The sequence below is a fragment of the Vulpes vulpes genome, chromosome 13 (assembly GCF_048418805.1).
Source record: "Vulpes vulpes isolate BD-2025 chromosome 13, VulVul3, whole genome shotgun sequence".
In the NCBI taxonomy this organism is placed as follows: Eukaryota; Metazoa; Chordata; class Mammalia; order Carnivora; family Canidae; genus Vulpes; species Vulpes vulpes.
Genome location: NC_132792.1, coordinates 61,591,863 through 61,607,782, shown reverse-complemented (window position 1 = coordinate 61,607,782; position 15,920 = coordinate 61,591,863). Strand labels below are relative to the sequence as shown.

The 15,920-nt window shown below is 42.3% G+C and overlaps 1 protein-coding gene across 4 annotated transcripts in view; it reads left to right on the top strand.

The window, feature by feature from the left end:
* Positions 1-8,088: 8,088 nt before the first annotated feature.
* Positions 8,089-15,920, top strand: part of C13H8orf34 (chromosome 13 C8orf34 homolog) — a 395,548-nt gene continuing 387,716 nt past the window's right edge. For 3 of the 4 annotated variants that reach the window (XM_026012287.2, XM_072734592.1, XM_026012281.2), the window contains exon 1: positions 8,099-8,441. In XM_026012287.2, the coding sequence (XP_025868072.1) occupies positions 8,373-8,441 (69 nt within the window). In that variant the 5' untranslated portion in view covers positions 8,099-8,372. Of the gene's footprint in view, positions 8,442-15,920 lie in introns of all 4 variants that reach the window. The other variant, XM_026012273.2, reaches the window with a different exon arrangement.

Here is a 15,920-nt window from a genome sequence, read left to right as displayed (position 1 = left end):
AAGTGAATAGGTTCCTTTTATTTAGGGCTAGGATGAATATATAGGAAGGGGAGCCCTGTGATTGTTTGTAGAGGTGGGCACAAGGTCTTGTGCCTTAAGGAATGTGCCTATGCACACATACTGTTACGTAAATGAGGCTTGTGCTCTTCCTGGGGCAGAGATTTTCCTATTATAATTAAGTAAAAGTAATTGTCAGTCATTCGAGAGGTCACTCTATGGTCCTTCTGTGCCGGTATGAGTTTGAGGTTGGATTCTAACAGGTCTGGGTGGTCTGGGACACTGGAGGTCTTCTCAGGGCAGTCGCTATCGCTTGAGGGGTGGTTTTGGTTTTCATTTGCCTGAGTTAAGAGATAAGCTGGAAATAAGAACTTAAAGAAAAATGAGGACAAAGGTCAGTAAGTACAAGCAAAGGGGCACTAAAGGTCCAGTCTTGGGGTCTAGCTGGTGTGAGTTCCACTAATTCTGCTGAAATATATCTTTAACTGTGGAGGCCGAGAAAAATTAAGGCCATCCCACCTAAAGTTTAGCATCAGCACAAGTGCAGCCACCCCAGGCCCCTGTGAATAAGAGCTGAACTTTAGGGGAAAAACTGCAGAATGTCCTCAATGTCCTCGGCAGAGAATCCCATATCAGAAAGACAACAGAGCCCACACCTGTGGTAGAAAGTCCCATATTAGAATGAGAACAGAGCTCAATGCCCTTGAAAGCCCCATATCAAAATGTAAACAGAACTTGAGAAATTCCTCCATCCCTTCTGAAAAATCCCCTAGACCAGCCTATAAAAAACCCAGCTATAACCCACTTCAGGGTCCAAGTCCTTGCTCTGCTGTGTCGGGTATACTTGGACCCAAGCTCGAGCTTGTAAATAAACCCTCATGTATTTGCATCGGTGTCGGCTCCTCGGTGGTTTCTCGGATTCGCAATCTTGGGCACAACATAACCTTTAGTGCTGCTGGGGTTGTTGAGATAAGTTGCCTGACTGAGCAGTAGTTGGCATTTACAGAGATGCATGTTTGAGAAGTAGGTCCCATGTTACTTACTCCTTGATAGCTAGACTGGAGGAATAGCACCTCCTGTCCTAGACAGAGTATCTGGCTCCCCAGTGTGCAGAAGAATAGTTTCTCCTTACCAAGTCATCTTTTGTTTGCTTGTTGCTCTAATTTTGCTTGTTGCTTTTGTTGCTCTAATTTTCTCCTTCTTTTCAATAAATTCACAATCATGTTACAGCATTCTGTAACATTTTTCATCGCTTAAGTTTTGTTTTTTTTTTTAATTCCTAACAAAGGCTATCACTAATTGGGATGAAAAATCAAGACAGCATCATTTTGGAAATTATAAGCAAAAAGCATGTCAGAGTTAATAGTTTATTGATGATTCATAAAAAAGGTGTCTACACAGTTTGATACATTTACTTCAAGTGATTCATAATATAATTGAAATAAACAAGTGATAAAAAGATATTGACATGAAGTATTTTAGATAATTGCTAATAAATATGCCACATATTAAAAATTAAATATTATAACCTAATATTTAAAGATGGAGATTAAAGACAGAAGTGTCACTTAAGAAAGCTGGATGCAGGGCTTTGTAAGTTGGCAGCATTATTTGAGTTGTGTAGGTCCAGTTAGTCAGTTATTAGTGTGGTTAGAATCAGTCCCAATGTGATTGATTATCATTATTCAAACATACAAGAGATATACAAGCAGTTTGTCAGTATATTCATTTCGTATGTGGCCAGAAAATTACCACAGTATCTTGCCCTACTCCTTTTCCATATAAACACGCTAGGGAAGTAAAATTAGTCATCAAAATACCTCTTGATCAAGGAGTGCCTGGGTGGCGACGACGTTGGTTAAGTATCTGACTCTTGATTTTAGCTCAGGTCAAGGTCTCAGGGTTGTGGGATTGAGCCCTATGTGGGGCTCCATGCTCAGCAGGGAGTCTGCCTGAGGACTTTTTCGTTCCTTTCTCTGTCCAGCCCCCTGCCTACCCCGCACTGCTCTCACACACTCCTGTGCATTCTCTCTCTATATATATAATGAATACATAATTTTGTTTAAAGATTTTATTTATTGATTCATGAGAGACACAGAAAGAGAGGCAGAGACATAGGCAGAGGGAGAAGCAGGCTCTCCCCAGGGAGCCCAGTGGGGGACTCAATCCCAGGACCTTGGGATCATGACCTGAGCCAAAGGCAGACACTCAACCACTGAGTCGCCCAGGGGCCCTTGAATAAATAAATCCTAAAACAAAACAACAACAAAAAAAATCCTCTTGGCAAAATGAAAAGGGAAGTGGTATGCCTGGGATATTAGTAGCCAAGGCTTTGGGAGGCAGAACAGTGTTTAAGGTGCTACCTTGGTTCAAATATGGACTCTGCTACTTACTAGCTTCAACCTTGTGCAAGTAAGTTACTTACTCTCTGCGTGCCTCAGTTTCCTCACCTGAAAAAAAAATGGGAGTAATAGTAGTACCTACTTCATGACACTGTTTTGAGAAGTAAATGAATCAGGGCAGTCGATAAAGTGCTTGAAACAGTACCTGGCACACAGTAGATGCTATATATGTGCTCATCATTTGCATTAGTTGTGAGAGATAGTACTTTAGGCAGAAATGAAGAAAACCCTTTGTTATTACCCTTACCCCCGTAACGGCCAGATTACTCATATGTGCTGGGTCTTGTGGCTTTTTGTCTTGGTAGACAGGCCTGAATAATCACCCAAAATTCCCATTTCCTCCCATTTTCCACCCTTCAGGTACAAAACTTTCTTCCCTTATTATAATTTCTTTGTGTGAAGTAATACAACTGAGTAGATCATTTAATATGATAATCTATACCTATCTTACAGCTCTATTTTTGCATCTAGAATATCTTCTTTTTAATTAAGGGGACTATAATACCACGTCTCACTGCTTTGATTAGCAAGATACTCTTTCTACCTTGGACATCTTCAGGTAATTGGTTCAATACAGTTGATGTGAATTTTGCAAATCTCACCCTCAGGGAATCGGAACAACGATGAAGAAGATGATAATGATATGATGACAATAATAGCAATATTAGCACTACCCTTTATTGAATCTTTACCATGTGCCTGCATTTGTACTGAGTCCTTCCTGCATTATCTCATGTAATCCTCACGATACACTGATGAACTAAGTGCTATTTATCTTCAGTTTACGATACTGAGGATAGAGAGGTTAAGAAGCTTGCGAAGATTACATGGCCAGTAAGGGGCAAAGCCTAGATTTTATCCCACGTTAGAACTCCAAGGTCAGTATTCTCAATGATCATTCTTGATAGGCTCCTGAATATGTCCCTGCCTTTCAGCTGAATTTGAACTACTGCTGCATGAAAAAGAAAATACATTCTAAATTTTCCTGAGGAGGTACTGAAGAGATATCAAAGTCAAGGGACACCTAAATGACCTTTCACACATATACACACATATGAGGCCTCATGCTATTCACAAATCTAATACTAGTTGAAAATAGTGTCGTTGTAACAAAGCATACTATAATATATGCAATGATAATAAATATTCTTGCATTAGCCTCAAAATGCACTCAGGCATCTTCTGAATTGTTTCCTGAAACATATTGAAAGTTCCCATATATAGAGTATCCCACCATGTAATAGTTGAATGTGATTTAAACCATAATTATCATTTATTTTTGACAAATTGGACTTGGAAATCTAAATACATTAGGGAAGTCCCTCACTCAGGACTATTTCAAATCCCTACTCTTCTGCTTCGTCTCCCAGAATCTCCCTTTATTTCAGTGTCTCTGACACAAACTCTCCACCCAATAGCTCAAAAAGAAATATCCTGGCTCACTGAATTCTCTGTGAAGATATTTGTCCCTGTTTGTTATGAAGTTGAAAAGTGAAGGAGATACAAGAAAGGGGCACCTATGTTCTAGGGCTTATAGTGTAAATTTAAGGAACCTGTATAAATTTCTCAGCTCTTTGATTTTAATATTTAATTAATTTCAAAGGATTACATTGCTAATACTTCCTAATTAGGTCAACAGGCTTTCGGCCATTTTTCTCTTGTCTCATCAAAAATAATTTGTTTAAGGAGCTCTGCAAGGGAGCTTAGTACATTTTATAAACTGGATTCTGTATATTTGTAAATTATGCTGACAGGCATTCCTATAACACAATGAGGTCAAAACAATCTCACGGAAAATGGCCTTTTCATGCTGTACTCAAGCCAAAAAAAAAAGGGAAAAGAATCATAAAAACACATATTATGTGTATAGAAGAAAGTTGTTAAATCCAATCCAAGACATTGGTGCTTTTCAGCTAATCTTAAAGGGAGTAAATGAAATAAATTGTTAAAATGTATAGCAACAGGATATTAATTAAAGATGTATTTATGGGACGCCTGGGTGGCTCAGCAGTTCAGTGCCTGCCTTGGGCCCTGGGCATGATCCTGGAGTCCCGGGATCAAGTCCCGCATCGCGCTTCCTGCATGGAGCCTGCTTCTTCCTCTGCCTGTGTCTCTGCCTCTCTCTCTCTCTCTCATCTCTTATGAACAAATAAATGAAATATTTTTAAAAAATAAAGATGTATTTATGAAGAACCTATTGTATGAAAAAATATTATATTACATGCTATAAATTATAAGAGAATTATCAATACACAATTAATAATTTTAGAGGGTTTGCAATTCAAAAGAGGAACCAGGATATGCACACAATTAAATGGAACAAAACAGAACCTAAATGACATGTGTTTGAAGAAAAGTTTAGCCTGAAAGAATATAGCTGGATTGAATAGATCCAAAAACTTAATTCAGTCATTCAACTGCTATCACTTGCATGCCTACTGGGTGCCAGGTCATGAGATAAACCCTTCCCACTAAATTAAATTCTTGACTACTTTTCGGGATACAGGGCAGAGATGGAAGTAGTGTCGGCTTTGGATTTAGAAAAACCTGAACCAAAATCCTATTGACTGGTACGCCTGGGTGGCTCAGCAGTTAAGCATCTGCCTTCAAGCTCAGGGCATGATTCTGGAGTCCCGGGATCGAGTCCCACATCAGGCTCCCTGCATGGAGCCTGCTTCTCCCTCTGCCTGTGTCTCTGACTCTCTCTCTGTGTCTCTCATGAATAAATAAATAAAATCTTTAAAAAACAAAAAACAAAATCCTATTGACTATTCATTGGGTGACTTGGGCAAGTAATTTATAATCTCTTGGCTTCATTGCAGAAATCAGAGGGTCTGATTTCTCTTTGATTCTCTTTTCCAACCTCATCCTATGTATAGATCATCAACGAGTGAATATATCCCATCCTCTCCATCCCCACATGCCTAGTCCTAAAGCTGGTTCTCCTGATTGCTTATGGATTCTGTAAACCAAATTGGCTTTCTATCTCCATATCATTCTTTCTCAATCTATCATGCATGTTGTAACCAGAGCAATCTAAAACTTTTACCTCGTCACAACACTCCTCTGCTCAAAATTCTTTAGTTACTTCAGATGCAAGTCTATTCTTTTTAAGAAGGCAGTTAAGACTTTTAATGAGCTGAACTGTTTACATTTTTAACCTTACATATCAATCTTCTTCCATGAAAACTCTACATTCCTCTATCCACCAGCCTATTTTTTTGTGCTCTGTGCCCTCGTATATGCTACTTTTTAACGCCAAAACCTGAAACATTGCCCCCATTCACAACTCCACCAATCCCATCTTGAAAACTTAATTTTAATCTTCCTTTAAGACTTTGCTCAAGCACCACCTCCTTCGTGAAGAATTCCTTGAGGATCTTGGTACAGGTAATTTTTTCATCATCAGTATGTGCACAGCACACAATACATTCAAATGTCTTATTTGTGTATATGCCAATTGCCTCAACAAGACTGAACACCTAAGAGCAAAGAAAAGGATTTTTACCTTTGAATCCTTAGCCCTAACGTAATGTCTGCTATGGGGAGGTTGTGCAATAAATATTTACTGTAATGATGAAATCAGGTTTGGGGAATCAGTGGAAAGAACCAACAAATGCTTTCTGGAGGAGGTGGTATGTGAAGTTGGCCTTGAAAAACTTCTGAAATAGTTTCTTAATTTTAACAACGTAATTTTTGGATGTTCAGTGTTTTAACACACCTAATATATATACATATATAGATGCATATCTTCATGATCCTCCCTTTAATACATAAGCGTTTTGCCAGTGAAGCTTTGTTATTTCCATGCAAGGCCCATGGTGTAGTTGCTCTGAGTGAAATGATTACTTACTATGTATGTTAATTATCCTATTTATTAGTATTTTTTAATTTTATTTTTTATTTATTCGTGAAAGACACACACAGAGAGAGGCAGAAACATAGGCAGAGGAAGAAGCAAGGCTCCATGCAGGGAGCTGGATGCGGGACTCGACCCTGGGACTCCAGGATCACGCCCTGGGCCGCCCAGGTGTCCCTAATAATCCAATTTAAAGACACATCTTCCTTGTGTCTTTTGGAAGAACTTTGATTCTCTAGCACGATGCGGTATCAAAAGTACTTGACTTTTTAGGGGGTCTTAGATGGCTCTAAACAATACCTACTAGCAAATAAAAATGTGGATGTGCACTATGTATGTTTAATTTCTCCTAAATATATTTTGAAAATTATAAGTAGGCATACTTTTGATCCATTATGGAAAACACGACAATACTAGGCACTTCACTGCTATTCAATTAACTCCCTCTGGGCAGATCACTCAAGTCTGACTGTTAAAGTAATAACCGGGGGATTGTTTCACTCCAAACCATGTGTAGTTCAAGTTATCGGTGATGGTTCAGCTATGAGGTACTCTGGGCAGATTTCTTACATGAATTATTAGATGGAATGAACAGTACTTTCTGGAATATTCCATTCTTAACTATTGCATGTTTCCATACAGGTAGATCTGTTTAGGCAGTCATCCAGAAGAGAAAAAAAACCACCAATACCAACAAAGAAATTATGAATTACAGAAACCCAGGACACAGAAAGAAAAATAAATCGATACGGTTGCAGTTGGCTCTGGGTACAACTATTCCCTTCCTATTTTCCAACACAGATCTTTATGTTTTGGCAGCACATCCCGGTTGGGAGCTACGGAAATCGTCTTTGGAGACCTCCATGTGGCCCTCAAGAGAACTCTGTGAAGAAAGCTCTGCGGTCTGCTGGTCCTCGACCAGGAAAAAGTCCCTGAATAGTAAAGGAAGCAAGGTGTTGGCTAAGCTTGGGGATCCCATCAAGCGCCTAGAGGAAGTACCGGAGTGGAGCAGAGGAGCATGTGGGGTGAAGCTACAGGCGTCCACGCATCATTACATGCGGATCGTAATCCACATCATCCTCTGTGGATCGGGAATTCCAAGTCAGGAGGGAGGGCTGGCTCACCGCTGTCCCGCCTCCAGGTCAGAAGCGGAAGGAGGGCTCCCAAGCTTGGGGGCCTTCAGCGGGGTCCTCGGGCCCTGGCGCCCCTGGACGCGCTCCAGGCCTCGCCAGACCCGAAAGGAAGGCGCCTTCACGTCGGGCCCAGCCCGCAGGCCCACCCGCCTCTGCCGTCTGCGCTCCCGAGTCCGAGCCCGCGTAGGCAGCGCGCGGGTGCCCAGGCCAGACGCCCCGCGGCCGCGGGCACGACCCCCTCCGAGCCGCCTGCGGGCCGCCCGGGGAGCCAACAAGCACCAGGCCTACGAGCACCCTGGAAGAAGCACCGTCACCATTGGCTTCCGGAGCGGCGCCGTCGCCGGGGAGCGCGGGCGGGCAGGGCGAGCGCGAGAGGCGCGCGGAGGGGCGCGCGGAGGGGCGCGCGGAGGGGCGCGCGGAGGGGCGCGCGGAGGGGCGCGCGGAGGGGCGCGCGGAGGGGCGCGCGGAGGGGCCCGCGCCGCCGGGAGGGGACGCTCGCGGCCGGGCGCGCGGCCACACACGCACGCACACGCACGCTCGCGGCGAGTTCGAGCCCCGCGGCCCGCGGCCGCCCGAGGGCGCCCCCCGCGCCGCGCCGAGCCGCGCCGAGCCGAGCCGCGCCCGCCTCCCGGCTCCCGCTGCTGCCGCCCGGGGGCGCGCGGAGCCCGGAGCCTCCGCCGAGGATCCCCCCGGCGCCGCGCGCTGCAGGGAGCGGCGGAGGCGGGCGCGGGGAGCCGGGCGCCGCGAAGGAGTTCTCCGCTCGCCGCGGAGTTGGCGGAGTTGGCGGCCCGCGGCGCCCCACGCGCTCGCCGCTCCCCGGGCTGCAGCCCACGCGCGCGGCCCCGGGGGAGCCGAGGCTCCGGAGCGCCCGTCCCGGCCCGTCCCGGCCCCGGCCCCGGCCCCGGGGAGGAAGGGGGCTGCCCCCGCCGAGGCGCACGGCCGCGCGCCTCCCGCACTCTCGGCGGCCGCGTCGGTCTCTCCATGGCGTCTCACCAGCAATCCCGGATCCAGGCTTACCTGGAGAAGAACAGGATCGGTCCCCTGTTTGAGGTAGGGCGCTGTGGGGCACGGCGGCCCCGTCTGTGTTCGCGGGAGGGTCCCGAACACCCGGACGCAGGAGGGGGAGTGGACCGAGGCGCGGGAGGCGGCGGGCGCGGCGCCGGGGCTTCGGCGTTCGCTCGGGCCGGGCCAGGTGTCCGGGGACGCGGCCGGGCGGGCGCCTCGCGGGTTACCTGGGCGCGGACAGGTGAGCCGGAGCCGGTCCTGAGGGCGGGAGTCGGGCAGCGCAAGTTGGAGCGGCCGGACTGCCCTGGACCCCGCAGCCTCCCGCGCAGGACCCAGACCGGCCGAGACGCACAGATGCTCACACTCGGACTGTCTCGCTCACGCACACTTTCCTCCCGCGATTTGCACTATACCGCATGCTGGATTTTTTTTTTTTTTTTTTTTTTTTTTTAAATATGGGCAGTACTAGAAACCCAGAAAGGTGGAAGAGGTGCTTGGCAATGGGAGAGAATGTGGTTAACTGGGGGCAAACGGGAACTGGCAAGGAGCAGGCTTCGGGAGGTGCTGGCGCGTTGCATGCAATTGTCACACCGAGACGCCGACGTTGATGCCTGGACGGAAGGGGAGCCCTTTGCATTGCGGACCCTGCCTGTGTTCGGGGGAGAAGGGGGCGGAGAAAGGTTCAGGAGAAGCAGACACGTATTTACGAGTGGAGACGTGGAGCTCTGGGCTGTTGTCTCTCGCCATCAAAGAACTGATGACAGAAATACAGCAGCAGAGGGGACGAGCGGGAGGACAGGAGGGAAAGAGCAGGAGCCCGAACCGGGCGCTGGCGGAGCGTCCCGCGGGCAGCAGGGGCGCCGGGCAGATGCCGCTGCCGCGGGGCGGGGAGGGATGCCCACGGCCCGTCCGCATTCGGTGGTCCAGCTGGGCGCTGAGAGGAGACGATCGGGCAGGGAGGGGTCAAGATCCCCTCTCCAACCCCCCCAAAAGAAACCCCAGTTGTGGTCATTATTGGGGGGTTACGTGTCTGCGGTGTCCGAATAAGGCTGCACGCACGGGGGGAAGAGCTAGGGAATGGAGCTGTTTCCCTAGTATTGATGAGAAGAGAGTTAACTGCAGAGAGGGAAAAAAAAAAAAAAAAAAAAAAAAGTGAAATAATATCCTAGCAGAAAAAAGGGAGAGGCAGACAGGGTTGTGATCCGATAGGGAAGGATGGGTTTCAGGCAACTGAGATTTGCAAGATCTCAAGTTTTCCTGCTGCCCAACTTTAAGTTAATATTGTTCTATCTCGACAGATACGGCCATTGTTTCAACTGAAACTCGTTGTAGAGAGTCATAAAGTCCTATAATGCACGTCTTGATTCTTGTTTCTGCCAAAAGTGTTGGTAAAGGAAGTCCATATATGAAAGCAAAAGAATTGCTGGAGCGACCAGATTGCTTTTCTTGAGTCTAATGATTAGAGACTCTACATGAGTCTATGAAAAGCAGAATCATAATAACCCTTTGTGACACAGTGTATTGTGTCAAAACAAACATAAAAGAAATACTTTTATAGGGTCTCCACTCCCCTAGTATATAAAGTACAATTTACCAGGGAGAACATGTGAATTGTTTTAATATATTTATTGGCGTTTTAAAATTCCTGAGACTCTCTCCAAGTGATAATAATGGAGTCTGAAATATATGTAAACTTTCTACGTGATTGGGAAATAAAATCCAATTTGATTTTTATCAGGTGCTCATTTTTTTTTAAAACTAGCTCATTAGATAGTTTTGTGCTGATGAATTTTTTAAAAAGATTTTGTTTCTTTATTTGAGAGAGAGTGGGAGAGAGAGCACGGGAGCAGGGAGGACAGGCACAGGGAGAGGGAGAAACTGACTCCTTGCTGAGCAGAGAGCCTGATGGGGGAGGGGGGCGCCATGCCCCCAAGGCTGGGATCATGACCTGAGCTGAAGGCAGGTGCTTAACCAACTGAGCCACCCGGGTGCCCCTGCATTGATGAATTTTAAATGATGACAGAATTGTCTCGTGAAATCAAAAGACCTCTTCCCCCCCAAATCAAACAATGATAAAATTGTATGCTGTGTATCTTACGGATTTTTTGGGGGTGATATATAACCTACATCCCCATCAGCTTAGATTGCAGTGATGAGTGGTTAATTTTTGAGGGTTTATTTGCACTTCAAATAATTGAAAGGAGAAAATAGCTAACTTCTACCAAAACTGTACACAATATTGTATTTCTAAACTCCTTTAGATGAAAATAAATCTCGTTTCCAGGTGACTTAAGAGCATAAACTTATGTTGCCTTCAAATATGATTTGACATGCTTTGACACATTATAAAACCATGCTTAGAAATCATTGCATTAGGGTCTTAAGTAATGATATTTTAATTAAGTAATATAAAGATGTAAGGTGAATAAAGTAATAATGACTTATATTCTACAAACTCTTTGAAATTTTTGTAAGATGGAATACTTTTAGTATTCTCATTGGCTTATTCAAGACAGGTTAGTAGCGAATAGCCTAGGCATCAATCTATAAGGAATGCTTGACATCACTTCAATAAATTAGAACTGTAATCCTATTTAATATAGATTTCCACATGTAACTTCTTAATTAATTGGCAAGACGTGAAATGGTTTGGTTTTCACCAAAGTACAGTATTTTACAGAACATATAAAGTTCTCCAAAACTGAATGGGGTCTCTAGGTGAAGGGTGTATGGAGTTATCTGTGCTATTCTTATACTTTTCCTGTAAATTTACAGTTATTTCAAAACTAAAAAAATATTACAAATAAAAAAATCTAGGAAATAAGTATTTAACAAATAGTTCACCCATGGGTTTTTTGTTAAACATTAAATTATGTGAATTTAGTTAAGAATTGTATTAGTAGTTTATACATGAAAACCAGAAAGTAACAAACTATATTTCTCAGTAAAGAAAATTTACAATTCTGGTCAACTAAGCCTATGCATTTTCCTCTTCTTCTTCCAAAATTTTATTGGAATATCAACAAAAATATTAAAAAAGAACCCAAATGCACAAGAGTGCTGGAACACCAGGAAGGGTACTGAGGCAGAGAGACTATTTCTCCTTCTTTACAGTAGAGTTTCTTTATTATGAATGGTGGTATCTCCTTTGCCCTTATATATAGTCAAGTGGCATAGAGGCTATAATAAGTAGTGGAAATGCTGTTTGGAATTCCCTGGAAGGACTCAGTTACGACATGCTCCTCATATGCCCTCCCTCCTTCCTGTTGTCTAGACTGCCCCTTTCTTTGTAATTCCTCCTTTGTACCTTTCTTTACTCCCACCACCTGCCCAGGTCTTCTTTCTGTCACTATGGAACAGTTTTCCTTTTCTAGAGTTTTGTATAAATGAGATCATACACTATGTACTTTTTGGGGGTACATCTTCTTTCACTCAACATAATTATTTTATAATAATCTATGTTGTGTCGTGTATCAATAATTTATATCTTTTAATTACTGAGTAGTATTCTGTATGGATGTATGCTTTTGTTTTTCTTGGGTAAAAACCTGGAATAGATTGGCTGGATCATATAATAGGTATATGTTTAACTTTTTAGGACATTAGCCACTAGTTTTGAGAAGTGTATGTACAATTTTGCATTCCTATGAACATTGTACGAGAGTTCCAGTTGTTCCACATTCTCACCAAAACTTGGTATCATCTGTCTTTGTAATGATAGCCATTCTAATAGATTTGTGTGATCTCTCATTGTGGTTTTCATTTACATTTACATTGTGGCCCCATATTTACCCCTATGTGAGACCAGTGTCTGTGGAGACTATGTAGGAAGCCTGACGTCTCTCATCCCTAGCAGTGAGACATTCTTCTCCCTCCTCACTGGGGTCATGTAAGAGGAGGCCTAGAAAAGAGTCAGGACTTTCTACACTGCTGAGTGGTAATGATGCCACTCCTGCCATGAATTCCATGCCAATATACATTATAACTAAACTTCTGGGTGTGTGTGTGGGGGGGGGGACGACAAAATATATCTTGAAACCAACAAGAGAAAAATATCACACCTATACAGGAAAAACAATTTGAATGACAGCAGATTCTCATCAAACCTGTGGATGTCAGGGGGAGGTGGTACAGCATTTTTCAGGTGCTGAAACAAAGAGCCTAGAGTTCTGTACTCAGAGAAAATATCCTTTAGAAATGAAGGGGAAATCATATTTTGATATTGTGGACATTGCTGCACCATAGGAGATGCTGAACTCTAGGAAACAAACTGATGGTGGCTGGAGGGCACGTGGGTAAGGGAATGGGGTAACTGGGTGATGGGCATTAAGGAGGCTGCTTGATGTAATGGGCACTGAGTGTTATATGCAACTGAATCACCAATTCTACCTCTGAAACTAAAAAAAATAAAATAAAATAAAAGCAAAAAGAAATGAAGGAGAAATCAAGATTTTGTCACCAGCCGGTCTACCCTAAAAGTATCGGTAATGGAAGTTCTCTAAAAAGAGAGAAAATTAGAAAAGAAAAAAATTTAGAACATTTGGAACCTTTAGAACATGGAAAGAGCAAAAATATGACTAAATATAATACATTTTTCTTCTCAAGTTTTCTAAATTATGTTTGATGCTTGAAGCAAAAATTATAACAGAATCAGACGTGATTCTGTAAAGGAAGTATTTAAGACAGTTGTATTTTAAGCAAGAGAGAGTAAAGGGGAGCAAAGGAGGTAAGGTTTCTATAGTTTACTTATATTGGTAAAACAAAAACACTCATTGATAAGTTGCATATATAAAATGTCATACCTAAAGCAACCTCTAAAAAAGCTATATGAAATGATGCCCTCAAAAATGCTAGTAATGTGGGGCACCTGGGTGGTTCAGTCAGTTAAGCATCTGCCTTCAGCTCAGGTCATTGTCCTGGGGTCCCAGGATCGAGTCCTGCTTCTAGCTCCCTACTTGGCAGGGGGTCTGCTTCTCCTTCTCCCTCTGCCCCTGTGTTCGTGCTCTGTTTCTCAAATGAATAAATAAAATCTTTTTAAAGCACTCTAGTAATTTAATTGATTTTTTTAAAAAAAGATTTCATTTATTTATTAGAGAGAGAGAGAACATGAGTGGGAGGAGAAGCAGAGAGAGAGAGGGAGAAGCAGACTCCCTACAGCAGGGAGCCTGACATAGGAGCTTGATCCTAGGACCCTGAGATCATGACCTGAGCTGAAGGAGGACCCTAAGATCATGATTTGAGCTAAAGGCAGATGCTTAACCGACTGAGCCACCCAGGTGTCCCACAAACTGTAGTAATTTAAAATGGAGTTATAAAAAATGTTCAAATACCTCACAGGAATAGGAAGAAGAAAAACAACAGAAAACAAAAAATAACATGGCCGACTTTAGCCCTAATATGCCAATAATTAAATTAAATGCAAATGGTCTAAATATACCAATTAAAAGACAGAGATTGTCCTAGTGGACTTAAAAACATGACCCAACCATATACTGTATCTAAGAAACTGATTTAAAATACAAAGATATAAGCAGGCTAAAAGTAAAAGAATAGAAAAAATATGCAAACGTCAAAAGAAAAGAGGAGTGGCTATTTTAAGACCAGATAAAGTAGACTTCAGAGGATAGAAAATTACCAGAGATAGGAACTGTCATTATATAGTAATATAAGAGTCAAGCCACCAAGAAAAATAGCAGTCTTAAGTGTTCATGCATTGAACAACAGAGCTGCAGAGTGAGGCAGAAATTGGTAGACTTAAGCAGAGAAATAGACAAATCCACAACCACAGTTAGAGAATTTAAAACTCTTCTCTTGACAATTGGAAGAAACACTCTACAGCAAATCAGGAATACTAAAGAGGACCCCTCAACTACACATCAACCAACAGGATCTGGTCGACATTTGTAGGCCACTCTATGCAACAACTGCAGAACACCCCTCAAGTGCATTGGCATGAAGAAGTTGAATGACTCAGTTATATAGGATGAAGTAGGTGATCTTTGGAGATAATTCAAGCTTAGCAATCATTTATTGTCTGCTTGACCCAGAGCACTTTATTTGATCTCTGTGAACATCAATGTCCTCATCTGCAAAATAATACCTAAGACGGACTTTATGAGGAATATATGAAGTAAAATAGAGACTAAAGAACCCATTCCAGTGCCTGGCACCTAATATACACCCAGTAAGTTTTGGCTGCCATCACATTAGATGCTACTACTCTTTTGTATTAATATTGATAACTCAGTGACAGACTGTGTGGAGAGTTGCTTTTGGAGCATGGCCTTCTAGTATCCTGAAATTAGAACTAATTCAAAATGTGCATCTGCTTTTTCAGGTTGTAGTTCTGGTATCTCTGAAGAATTGTGGCGCAGGTAGAAAGGAGAATAACATTTGGCCAGGCAAAATGTGTGTGTGTGTGTGTGTATGTGTGTTCTTTGTTCAGCAGTGGGGGCAAGTCTTGCTTGTTGGCTCTATCACAAAAGTATACTTTGGCTAAATTTGGAGACATTATATGTAATTAGAAAACAATCTTGAATAAGTGTTGTCTCAGAGAGGAAACCTGGATTAGCCTCAACTAAAATAGCACACATAGATCCAGCCTCTTCTGTTATTCTCTGTAGTGTGATTTTTTTTGTAACCCTTATTGTCATTGGATATTATTTTGTTGGATTTATTCCTTTGATTTCAGTTTATACTCTGTTTATCTCACTAGGATATAAGCCTCTTATAGGAAGATATTTTGTCAACTTTTTAACTGCTTATATCTTCATGCCTATCAAATGTTTGGTACATAATAGGTGTTCTACTAAATAATTGTCAAATACATTTATGAATAAAAAAGATCAGGACCAACCTATCAGATTTGGAAAGTGTGGTTTGGTTATGAATAATCACTTGCCACTAGAAGTCTGAGAATATCTCAGCAGTTTATAGGAGATTTCACTTTCTTGAGAATTCATTATGACTTTGTTATCTTTTCAAAAGCTATTAAATTTTTTGGTACATGATGTTTGGAACATCATTTACATTCATTTGGTACATATTTATTGGGTGATGTATTATGTACTGAGAAATATAAATTAAAAAAAATTTCCTGTCTTCAAAAACTCCTAAGCACTTAGAAAAGAGTGATTATACTTGGGACACTCTCAACTATCATATTCTGGTAATTTTACTAAAGCCTACCGTGGTTTTCTGTTTATATGCTTGGTCCATTTTCATGCTCCTCAATACAGTCCATCCTTATACAAATAGAAGTAAGAAATTAATATTTGAAATTCAGATTTATTGATTGGTTTTCAAGAAATTTGCCATAGAGTCAAGTATGTAAATTAAATAGGGTAGAAAATAAATATGTTAAATAGAGTAGTTTCTGTTGTTTTGTTCCTGGAAGTTCTTAGCAACAGTAAGATATCTAAACATGAATTATTAAAAATATCTAAGTGATCTGATTTTTGGATAATGTTCTACATGAAACACCCTGATAGTTTTAGGTTGTAAGTTGTTCCTTTAACATAAAAA